The 12,839-nt window shown below is 32.5% G+C and overlaps 1 protein-coding gene across 2 annotated transcripts; it reads right to left on the reverse strand.

Moving 5' to 3' along the window:
* Positions 1 to 636: 636 nt before the first annotated feature.
* On the reverse strand, positions 637 to 6,188 carry LOC111401185 (rhamnogalacturonate lyase-like). 2 transcript variants are annotated; one of them, XM_023028803.1, is made up of 16 exons: positions 6,129 to 6,188; positions 4,874 to 4,988; positions 4,239 to 4,305; positions 3,840 to 3,961; positions 3,632 to 3,685; positions 3,385 to 3,501; positions 3,185 to 3,304; positions 2,955 to 3,090; positions 2,679 to 2,849; positions 2,379 to 2,510; positions 2,073 to 2,270; positions 1,821 to 1,962; positions 1,553 to 1,709; positions 1,348 to 1,464; positions 1,133 to 1,262; positions 637 to 1,049 (listed from the first exon to the last, which is right to left on the reverse strand). In XM_023028803.1, the coding sequence occupies exons 2-16, from the start codon at positions 4,969 to 4,971 to the stop codon at positions 804 to 806; spliced, it is 2,007 nt and encodes a 668-aa protein (XP_022884571.1). In that variant the 5' UTR covers positions 4,972 to 4,988; positions 6,129 to 6,188; the 3' UTR covers positions 637 to 803. The 2 variants fall into 2 exon arrangements, with proteins under 2 accessions (XP_022884571.1, XP_022884572.1); XM_023028804.1 differs by lacking the exon at positions 6,129 to 6,188 and adding an exon at positions 5,332 to 5,471.
* Between the last annotated feature and the right edge of the window lie 6,651 nt (positions 6,189 to 12,839).

The following is a 12,839-nucleotide window of genomic DNA, read 5'->3' on the forward strand; positions in this document are numbered from 1 at the left end:
TGCTTAGTTAATGCATGGGGTAAAAAGCCACTTTGACAGAAAAAATATTGATTGATTTTAAACAGTCTAATAATATGATACCACGTGACATTATATTAAGGATTATGTTAATCATTGTGTGTACTGTAGCATGATTCTAATGCATATCAACAAAGAAAATGTAAAGTATTTACCATTTTACTCAATTTGACTCGATATTCTTTGTGAATAAATAAATGTAAAATTGTATTATTCATCTTTTCACGTTTCTGTCTGCATCAGTTTTATTTTAGGAAAAAGTCTCAAGTATAGGGAATTCCTTTCAAAATTTATACAAATGTTGACGTGGCTAAACCTGATTCGCCTGCATTTTTTTGTGTGTTTTTTCGATCTTTCAATGATTTCACACACGTGTTATCTGACAAAATTTTCTATTAAAATTTTTGGTACTTATGACATGATTGTTTATTTTAAGCAAATTTAAAATTGGAAGTCAGACGCTGTTTTTCGCTTTCAGTTGTACTCCAAATTTTGGGACATATATTATGGACCTTTTGCACTTACTTGCCATCATGTTATTCTTAGCTCTATAAAACTTGACAGGACTTTGGACAAAATTAATGGATAAGGGAAAAAATATATTTATTATACTAAAAATGAGAGAAAAATTTCTACAGATTTTTGAAAGTTAGAAGACTCTAAGAAAATAAATTACATAATTTTTCTTTGCATGGATGAAAATTGTGGTTCTTCCAATTAATTTGAAGTTGCAGAGCTAGCACTATCAAAAAAATGTACTAATATGTAAAATAAAATAATTGAGTCTAGTTATTGACTTTTGGCGGTCCTTCAAAGCGAATATAGTCATACATAACACCGTAGAAAGGATTTTCGCCTCTTGATTGCTTTAGATATATTGTATTTCTTCCATGCACGAGTTGAGATCCCGATACATTGACAGAGTACAATGAGTATAATCCGTGAATTCCATGTCTTGCAATTGCATTATCCCTACCTATCAACCTCGTAGTGAAGTAAGGCTGCGTTGCGTTTGGATTGTTGATCCGAACCTATAAGAAGAAGACATGAGTAATAATTAACTATGTAATTAACCATTTATATCTAATGAAATCAAAATTTTAAGAAACCATACTTGTATTTCAGCATAACTGGCAGAAGCTAGAGCTATCTGGAGCGTATAGTTTCCTCTCGTCTGCACATTTTTTAAATCAAATAAAACTTGCCATGTGGTTGCTTCAAACTTGTGGCCATTATTCATTCTCCTGAAAATACACACATAATTTGGAATTAATTTGCCAGAATATCTAATCTATAAACAAAATGACCATCAAAGAATGTGTTATATACCTATTGACATGAGCAAAGAACCAATCTTTTCTATAGTCACTGGTGCCAACTGTGTAAACCAGATCTTTATCAGGATACAAATCCGTATATCGATTCCATAATCCGTACTGTCTATACCTGAGGGTAACAAAGATGATTATTAGTCATCTTTAGAAATTATTGAAAATAAATCCCACAACAATGGTGTTCATTTAATAGAGGTTACTTCTCTGTGTGGTTGATAAATAAATGGTTCCTGAACTGAGGCGCTGGATCAGGCACATAAAACTCATTAGCAGTACGATCAGGGATTCCAATTTCCCATAGGGTTGGACCATTTCTTGGAGGACTATATACAAGATTCCCTAGTTGAATTTTGCTTCCTGTATCAAAAGTCATATTTTGTTATTTTTACAAATTGCATGTAAATTTTCTTTAAAAAGAAAAAGAAAAAAGAATTATATATAAAATTCTATAAGCAATGAGAATAAAACCTGGTTTGACGACAATATCAGTTTCATATTTATAGTCTCCCATCACTCCTGGGACCCAAGCATTCAAGCTGTAGTTTCCTCCTCTAACGGCTTTTATTGTGAAGTACCCATTTTCATCGGTTTGACTCCAGAATTGATAACCCTAATAATAAAATAATTAATATCGTGTGTGAAAAACACGATCTTACCTAATATTGCTATTGTGAAAATAGTTATTGAAATAAAATTAAAAAAATCTATGGGAAATATTACCTTAGTGTCTGTTTGCCAAGATCCCACATCTCCCGGTGGAGCTAACCCCACATATGCTGATTTTGCAGTCAAGAAATATGGCTTAAGATACCTGTCACGGACTAATAATCTACCGCTAATGGTACCCCGTTGATTGGCATGAGGGAAATCTTCTGAACGTGGAAAATCATATGGCCACTTTTGGGTTTCCTTTTTCATCTGATGGAGTAAGGATTTACAAATTTGAGTTAGGTTGGTAAATAAAAACGAAAATAATAATGCAGATGAATTGTAAAACTAATACAATTTTAGAAAAGGAAAACTTACCTGTTTTTTAGCATCCGCCCAAAATCCTGAGTTGAGATATATAAAAATTGGGCCAAAGACCTTTTTCCACGGCTCTCCATTTCGTAATCTAATCCCGAAAGTCGAACCAGCATAATGACCACTGAAAAATATCTGAACATGGATTATTGAAATGGAATTAGTGAATGAGAACGCGTGAGTTCAATTTTTAGACTAAAATTATTGATGAGAATCTGTGTTTTCTACAGAAGATGATGAATTACGCAAGATTTTCTGATTTATAAGTGAGAAAGCGATTTATATAAAACAAGAACTACTTACTGCTAAAGAGGTTGGACCAACATGAGATGTAAGATCATTTTTGATTGGACCACCGGAACGAAATTCATTGCTCGGAGTTATCACCCAAAACCCTATGTGTGGACGAGAGCTAATCCACCCGTGCACCAAGCTATCCTTGTTGTCATACGAGTACTGATACTTGTCGTCGACCTAATCAATAAATTTCATTATACATTAATATTTAAGCATAATCATTTAACGGGAAAAAAGGGATATATATACCAACTTTATGACATGTTTACAATAGAGATCTACCTTGCCTTTGAGGGCTGGATTGCTAGGCTTTGTCAACAAGACGGCTTCTTTATAGTCGAGCACTTGACCTTTTATACGATCATTATCCGTTGGCATGGGTGTTTGTATGTTGTCTGATATAGCCATATAATGGAACCTACATATACAACATAATTAAACTATATACAAGTTTTCTTCACCAATTATTGAGCTTGTAATGCATTCTAAAGTTACTAATTCTCGAATCTTACAGGTTTGGGTGAAGCTTGAAAGTAATTCTTGCTTCATCGATATTTAAATCGGGCCATCCCTCAAAATGTTCCATTATTGCATAAGAATAGAATCCAGAAACACCTCGCAACATTATATACCTGCAAAAGAGTTTTATTAGTAGGTACTCTAACGAGTTTTCAAATATATATGATATCTTTATTAGTAAATTAAAACCTACCTTTTATCAATATTCAAGGGAACGGAGTAACTATGAGAAGAATTCCAAGTTGTCTTGAATGAAACTTCTATCATATCTTCCGTTTCTTCTATAACTTTGAAACTTGTCCCTTGAATCCTACATGATTTTTATTGATGGGAAGACATAACGAAATGTATGAATATATCTCCATATAGCATTTTCTATAACATAAATAAATAGAGTATGCAACTTGAATTCTAAAATATCTAAATTTCTTTGAACTTACGTGTCGAAATAACTTTTGCGATCTTTTGGCCTGCTCCATACAATGTCCCAATACCTAGATACACAAATCCATTTAAAGCACTTGAGTTAATATGAGTAAAAGAGGATTACAAAAATTGTCTGGTAATTCTTGATGAATATTTTCTTTTCTAAAACGTAGTTTTACAACTTTATTCAAATTATTTCGTACTAGTTTCGAAGCAACTTACCCTCTTCTCCATTCTCTTAAATGATACTCCAGTACATTTTCAGTATTTTTGTATTGCACTCCTGCGATGTTGCCACTTGGAGATAGTAATGTGAGTTTAACAATGCCATTGTCCAATGTCACCTGCATAAAATACCTTTAGTCAATTTGGATTCAAGGAAGTGTCATGTATATTTCATGGGAATAATGAAATTAAACAACAATTTTTTTATGCCAATCTTTTTCTTCTTTTCCTTTTCCCTTTAAATGACTGTGTAGAGTACCTCAGAAACACGAAAAAGAAACACGTAGAGTGCGTATTTTGCTACATTAAACATGACATTACAATATATAAAATTAAAATTTTTTTTTTCACTATTAGGAAACACATATAAACGTTATGTGGTAAATTTAGGCTTACATGATCACCCCGTTTATACAGTTTGAGTGGAGAAGATGACATCTGTCCACTGTTCTTTGGAGTCCATCTGCAGACGTGATATTTTAATGCGTCACGTAAGCAGTTGATAAATTAATAAGAAAAACTGTAACCTAGCCAGTAGAATAATAGATACATCTAAGTAAAGATTTTATTCTCTAAACTATTTCCTAAATGGGTAAAGAAATTAATTAATCAGCAACTGTCCTATTGCCATATGTTGTTCAACTGTAAATGTTGTGAAGTCAGTTGAATTTGTGGAGTTGGCAACACATCCAAAAGGGCAAGAAAGTGGGTATTAAAAAGTAGTTGGATGCCTAATATCCAACTGCCTAAGACTGTTAAAGCAGTACATGATGACTTTGCAAATTTAAATATAATATTAATCAGATGTTTTTTTCAATTAATTACTCTATATCAAATTAAATATGTTTTTCTGGTTTTATAAATGCAGGTCTACTACTTTAAAAAATGGCTGTGAATCTGCTATTATTTACATAAATATGATGCCATGCATCAAAATTAACTGAAAAGTAATATAAATTAATAATTTAGTTCGGAGTTTATGATGGAAAAGGAAAAAATCGAAGAAAGAGATTGTTTTGTAATAAGCAAACCTGTTAGAGGTGTTGGCAGCAGAATCAACATGCAAGAAAAAAAATGAAAAAGCGATTGCAAGACATCCTAAAACCAAAAACCTTTGTGTCCTCTCCATGCTTCTGTTTGGTTTACCTAAAAAATTAACAAAAATCCAAATTAAAGCCAATAATTAATTTTAACTTCGGGACTCACAACTTTTATCTTTTCAGCCATGCATTTCATTTAGTTTTATCAAAATCTATTAAAAATATGATTTTTAGCAAAACAAAAAATGGGCCATATGCGCAACAACGAAAGAATCTGCTAGCAAACAATATAGCAGGAGAGGCAGGTCTCAGATTATAAAACAAATTTAATGAAAAAGATTAATGTACGCGGAAAAATATCTGTATGCTGAATGAATCATATCAGAACATACAGAATCATGCATAGATGTAACATGATGAAAAAGAGAGCATGCAAGATTGAGAAATACCTTGAAGAAGAAGGTATCACCAATAGTTTATATCAGCAGCTATATATATTACTGTAGTTTTATGACTAACTTCTTGAGGGAAATGATGGAGCATTTGTTTTGAACGCGTACAACTTCGAGTTCTCTTATGTAGATTGATTTTGTCTTCCAATTATATCAGTAAATATGATACAATGAGTCCTAGCTAGTTCAACAACAATAAGAATTATGCTTTGAATTAGGTATATATTTAAAACGTGTAGCCAGGATATAAATTGTTAACTCTTTGTGTTCTGGAACTATTTAATGATAAGAATTATAAGTCAGAAATTCTTAATATAACAATTTAAATTGTAACTTGCAAACGAGCAACTAATTTGTAATTGGGTTGAATTTGATTTATTATAAATTTTAATTGGTGTTTTATTTTTTTCATAAGTTTATGTCATTAATTTTAGAATTATACTACAAAACAGGCCTAAAAACAGATTCAAAAAAGGGAAGACACTCGCCGAAACATAATTGGACAGTTTAAAAAATAAAAAAATCAAACACAACCAATAGCTGCCAAGTCAGTCTGTTTTTTTGCTTCGTGTCTTTGAGCCTAGACAAACACCATTATTGTTAATTTTATCAATTTTTTTTTTCATAATTGCATGTCTTAATTATTTGACTTCAGACGATTAAAATGAGCATATAATTGTCACGGGCATCAATCACGTAAGAGTGACGCTCACAGAAACTTGTAATATTTCACTAGCATGAGAATGATGCAAATTAGTATTGAATAATAGAATATTAGCATAAAAAGATATTACCTTGGAGAAGATGCAATCACATTAAACTTCGCCAACTAATTTTAAGGACTAACTCTATCTCTCTCTATAGTAATTATTGAGGTTTAAGACAATAGTACACCAACATATTTATAATCGAATTATCATCACAGTTTGACCTTACGCAAAATCCTACGTTTGACTTTTGAATATATTAGGTATAAATTTAGGTATGTATTTACAGTAATTAATTCTGAAATGTCGACTGAATTGGCGCATACAAAGAAGAATTTCCCTTTTACTACACGACTGTAAGATAAGGTGGTTTATTGTTTAGTCCTAATTGGTCTATGTTCTAACTAATTAATGAAGAAAATTTAATATTATTTAGGCAGCCACTAAGTTGCCAAATATTTCTGGAAGTCCATTGGTGGAGTTTTCAAAGCTGCAGATTAGGTAGTTTTGGCCATCTCCCGGTAATTCCTTTGATTTGCCAAATAAAATATTCGATAAATTAATACCCTCCATTATATAATAAAATTTGTAGACAAAAATTTGAATTATTGGGATAAATTAATTTTTTATGATTTAATAATCTTTATTATATAATAAAATTTCTAAATGTCAATCTTATTAATATATAGAGGTCAAACTTCATTTGATGGATTTGGCTTCGTGTTTTATAATCAACATTTCTTGCTTAATTCTTTATTAAATGACTATGAGCATATTTTTTTATGCTTAAAAATTATGAAAAATAGGGATTGGTATCCCCATCCTTTCACATATTGTAATGATGGGTTCTTAAACTTTGAAAGTGAGGTGATGGATCTTGAAATATATTCAAAGATGAGAATTTCAGTCCTCATATGAATGAAATAAACGTAGACGTTAAAATTGCATGCGATTTTTAGTTGAATTGAAAGAAAATATTAGGTGGTTTAGTAGATTTGCCATATAGCTTAGGTCATGTGAAAGTTGCACCAAATTTTATGACTTTGGTTATGCAATGACCTCATATTCATTGGTTGGAATCCAGAAATTAGCTTTTGAACGTTAAGAAACTATAATCACACCACGTGAAAGGTTGAGAGTCCAAACCTAATTTTCCAAAAATTTAGTTAAACTTACTATAGTTGATTATGTTTCCGAACATGTTTTTCAGAGTAAACTTTTAAAAAACATAAGTTATTTTTTTAAGTTAGTTTTTAAATTTTTTAATAAAAAATCATTAAATAGGGTGAACCATTATGGCATGAACTAGGCTTAAGAAACCTACCAAAACATGGAATCACCTAAAAGTCGACGCAACATGCATCAAAGATAGCCCTTGTTAGGCCCAGTGCTGCATGTACGAACATGATGCATCTTGTAATATTCGTAGCACCTAGTATCCATCGTTTACATATAGAACTATTAGGGCGTCTAATCAAACTTGCTCTCCTAACTTTTGTATCTTAGTGTTAGCGTTGGTCAAACAAAGTGTCATTGGTATTCTTTTTTTATCTCTATGCATTCACTTATCGGTAGTTCTCCCTGCTTATCTAGGATTAGGACTTGACGATGAACTTAAAAAAGCCACCAATAGACGGTTAGATCCCTCTATCTTATTAATTAAAGTTTATTGTCTATTCATGAACACGAATGAACCATTAACTTCTAGAATCAATCTTTGAACTGCATTGCTCATCTTACGATAGGCTCATTGTTTATATTAACATATATTAATAGAGATTTTAGGCTTTTGTTTTCACACATCTAAAGTTCCATTGAGAAGCAATAATTCCATTCATTTTAAAACTTAGAGGGTTCCCTCATAAGATGTCCAAATACCAAACTCCCCAACGGGATAGAATAGGGCTCGACATTTTACCATCACTAACATGTCCTTTGGCCTAGGCATTCTAGGAATAAAAAGTAATGGTTTGATCACCTCACATATTTTCTTAACCTTTGCTTGGGAGCACTTCTTTTTCACAAATAATTGATTTTTTTACCATTGAATTGGGCCCACAACAATTGACAAGTCAACTGTGATTGCACTTTGCCAATTGCCATTTTTGCCCTTCATGGCTGTACATGTATAAAATCATTGAGGGACAATCACGTCATTATGCTAGAAATGTGAAGGGTAAAATAAGGACCGTGTTACACGTACATAATCATTTACACAATCGTTTACACTCCACTCACATCATCAAAGTGGAGATCACGGCTCGACATTATTAAATACACGCGGGGCCCGCGTGTTTGTGAGGGGGGGGGGACACGCTTCGGTAACCCCCTTCAGTACATATGGTTTATTCTGTAAAATAATCATGTAGATAAAATGCACTCATACCCTACTACACCTAGTCAAATGATAAAATTCTAACAAATCTATCAAAATCTGATAAAATTGGGATTAAAAGCGCCCCCAAACAAATGTTTATTTATTTTTAATTTATGAATTTATATATCACAAATTAAAGTCAATAATCCAACTCCCAATTCTCACAATCTTTCAGCTATAAATACCTAATGAACCACGTGTTACCATCCATGCAGAATACAGAAATTAGCTTTTGAACGTTAAGAAACTATAATCACACCACGTGAAAGGTTGAGAGTCCAAACCTAATTTTCCAAAAATTTAGTGAAACTTACTATAGTTGATTATGTTTCCGATCATGTTTTTCAAAATAAACTTTTAAAAAACATAAGTTATTTTGTTAAGTTAGTTTTTAAAATTTTTAATAAAAAATCATTATATAGGGTGAACCATTATGGCATGAACTGGGCTTAAGAAACCTACCAAACCATGGAATCACCTAAAAGTCGACCCAACATGCATCAAAGTTAGCCCTTGTTAGGCCCAGTGCTGCATGTACGAACATGATGCATCTTGTAATATTCGTAGCACCTACAAATGTTTAATTTATGAATTTATATATCACAAATTAAAGTCAATAATTCGACTAACTGCATCTCATCCAACTCCCAATTCTCATAATCTTTCAGCTATAAATACCTAATGAACCACGTGTTACCATCCATGCAGAGAATACCTACACTACTAATACCCGGAGTTTCACTATCATCCAACTCCAACATTTCCTTTACTCTCACCACCTCCACTAAATTGCAGGCAGAATATCTTTTGCTTTGCAGCTAACCTGTGATAACTACAATCATTTTTCCATTGTTTTAATTGATACTTCTCTATCCCTTTGCCTTGAGAAATCCCAGATTTTAGGCCATGTAGTTCTTACATTTGAAATAGATTTTCTTCTTTTAAAGCTTAAATACTTAAGAAAAAATAAGGGAAGATTCAATACTGTGGAGATTAGAAGAAGTGTTTATATAGAGCAACAAATCAGTAAATACATAAAAGTTGCAGAAAAAGAAAGAAGGGACAGAATGACCTCAACAGCAGATCAATAAGTAGCCTCCCATAATCATCTCACAAATACACAAGCAAGAACTTCAATTATCTGTAAAACCGTGAAGAAATCCAACCAACTAGTGCGGAACGAAGATGGAGGACACGAAAGAAATCACCTCACATATTTTCTTAACCTTTGCTTGGGAGCACTTCTTTTTCACAAATAATTGATTTTTTTACCATTGAATTGGGCCCACAACAATTGACAAGTCAACTGTGATTGCACTTTGCCAATTGCCATTTTTGCCCTTCATGGCTGTACATGTATAAAATCATTGAGGGACAATCACGTCATTATGCTAGAAATGTGAAGGGTAAAATAAGGACCGTGTTACACGTACATAATCATTTACACAATCGTTTACACTCCACTCACATCATCAAAGTGGAGATCACGGCTCGACATTATTAAATACACGCGGGGCCCGCGTGTTTGTGAGGGGGGGGGGACACGCTTCGGTAACCCCCTTCAGTACATATGGTTTATTCTGTAAAATAATCATGTAGATAAAATGCACTCATACCCTACTACACCTAGTCAAATGATAAAATTCTAACAAATCTATCAAAATCTGATAAAATTGGGATTAAAAGCGCCCCCAAACAAATGTTTATTTATTTTTAATTTATGAATTTATATATCACAAATTAAAGTCAATAATCCAACTCCCAATTCTCACAATCTTTCAGCTATAAATACCTAATGAACCACGTGTTACCATCCATGCAGAATACATACACTACTAATACCCGGAGTTTCACTATCATCCAACTCCAACATTTCCTTTACTCTCACCACCTCCACTAAATTGCAGGCAGAATATCTTTTGCTTTGCAGCTAACCTGTGATAACTACAATCATTTTTCCATTGTTTGAATTGATACTTCTCTATCCCTTTGCCTTGAGAAATCCCAGATTTTAGGCCATGTAGTTCTTAATCTGTAATAGATTTTCTTCTTTTAAAGCTTAAATACTAAAGAAAAAATAAGGGAAGATTCAAATTCAATACTGTGGAGATTAGAAGAAGTGTTTATATAGAGCAACAAACCATCAGTAAATACATAAAAGTTACAGAAAAAGAAAGAATGGAGAGAATGACCTCAACAGCAGATCAATAAGTAGCCTCCCATAATCATCTCACAAATACACAAGCAAGAACTTCAATTATCTGTAAAACCGTGAAGAAATCCAACCAACTAGTGGCTCACCACCTCCACTAAATTGCAGGCAGAATATCTTTTGCTTTGCAGCTAACCTGTGATAACTACAATCATTTTTCCATTGTTTTAATTGATACTTCTCTATCCCTTTGCCTTGAGAAATCCCAGATTTTAGGCCATGTAGTTCTTACATTTGAAATAGATTTTCTTCTTTTAAAGCTTAAATACTTAAGAAAAAATAAGGGAAGATTCAATACTGTGGAGATTAGAAGAAGTGTTTATATAGAGCAACAAATCAGTAAATACATAAAAGTTGCAGAAAAAGAAAGAAGGGACAGAATGACCTCAACAGCAGATCAATAAGTAGCCTCCCATAATCATCTCACAAATACACAAGCAAGAACTTCAATTATCTGTAAAACCGTGAAGAAATCCAACCAACTAGTGCGGAACGAAGATGGAGGACACGAAAGAAAACGAATAGTTCAGATTTTGGGCAGTGGTAGATTGTCCCTTGCTGCCTTGTCGGAAATGGCAGCAATGTGGCTTTGAGCAGGTTCAGAATGACTTCACACAACAATGGTAGTCGGTACATATAAGAAAAGCGAATAAACTTATGGAAAATAATGAATTCTTTCACCCGCATGATCCCCCAGTTTTAGCTGTGAAATTGATTTTTGAACCCCCACTCTCCATCCTTGTGATTCTTGATGGGAAAATTACATAATTGGGTAATGAAAGAACAGGCAAATTGTAACATATTAATTATTACCATTAATTGGCAATTAAAAGAGTACGTGATTTCCTATCATTTTATTTTAGGAAATCTAAATAAATTAATTAGGATTTCTCTCATTTTAGTGTAATCAACAATTTTCGTGAAATATTAGGCTAAGTTGATTGTATTTGTTCCTTTATTTTTATTATTATTTTTTTAATGACGGGGAAACCCGCAGTCATTACCCTTCGGTGCACAGTGGGTAAACCCTCGGGCTGACGCAATAGCTTGTAAACGACGCCAGTCAGGTTCACCCGCATGATCCCCCAGTTTTAGCTGTGAAATTGATTTTTGAACCCCCACTCTCCATCCTTGTGATTCTTGATGGGAAAATTACATAATTGGGTAATGAAAGAACAGGCAAATTGTAACATATTAATTATTACCATTAATTGGCAATTAAAAGAGTACGTGATTTCCTATCATTTTATTTTAGGAAATCTAAATAAATTAATTAGGATTTCTCTCATTTTAGTGTAATCAACAATTTTCGTGAAATATTAGGCTAAGTTGATTGTATTTGTTCCTTTATTTTTATTATTATTTTTTTAATGACGGGGGAACCCGCAGTCATTACCCTTCGGGTGCACAGTGGGTAAACCCTCGGGCTGACGCAATAGCTTGTAAACGACGCCAGTCAGATAAATCGCATTAGACAAACCCTGTGCGACAGACCCGTATTTGTACCTTTATTGTTGTATTTAGACAACGATGTTTTAAAACTTGGGTTACAAATGTTGTTATATTCTGTTTAATGATTATTTGAAATAATTACACGCTATTTTTGATATATTTTCCTAATTGTAACTTTAGAAATAATGTTAATTAAAGTAAAATTGAAGGTAAAATTTTATTGCAGTTTTACGTTGAATTTCAAATTGTTAATAATCAGTATTATTACAATGGTTAAATATTACTTTATTGTAGATTTTGGCTTTAATTTTAAGTTAATAATTCATAAGATTACATGATTGTAACATTTCTTGTGAAATTTTATGTTCAGTTTATTGTACGCTGTTGTTGTTATAATACTTTCTTTTATTTTTATTTGTTTAAAGAGAATAACAAATCCGCTATTTAATGGACAAAATAGAGAGCGACGAATTTTACTACATAATTAAAAAATTAGGGATAGATTTTGTAGAAAACGTTAAGGTTAAAATTTATTACCTTTTGCAACGAATGAAATTCTCCTTCTTTTTATTTTTGGGACCAACCACAATTTTCTTTAATTCCCTTTAGAAAAATTGAGAATGATTGTTTTTGGTGCATCATATTAATTGATAACAGCAGATATCTTTTCCACCGATAAGTTAGCAAATTGTGTTGTTGCCATCTCACTAATATTTTCAATGCCACCATCAACAGGCAAGATATCCTGTCATATTTA

This window comes from Olea europaea, chromosome 10 (assembly GCF_002742605.1).
Source record: "Olea europaea var. sylvestris chromosome 10, O_europaea_v1, whole genome shotgun sequence".
NCBI lineage: Eukaryota > Viridiplantae > Streptophyta > Magnoliopsida > Lamiales > Oleaceae > Olea > Olea europaea.

Coding starts and splice junctions, on each gene's coding strand:
- LOC111401185 (XM_023028803.1), bottom strand. CDS start 4,971: ATGGAGAGGACACAAAGGTTTTTGGTTTTAGGATGTCTTGCAATCGCT. Junction 4,306..4,873: donor GCTGCCAACACCTCTAACAG/GTTTGCTTATTA, acceptor TCACGTCTGCAG/ATGGACTCCAAAGAACAGTG. Junction 2,850..2,954: donor ATCCAGCCCTCAAAGGCAAG/GTAGATCTCTAT, acceptor TTTATTGATTAG/GTCGACGACAAGTATCAGTA.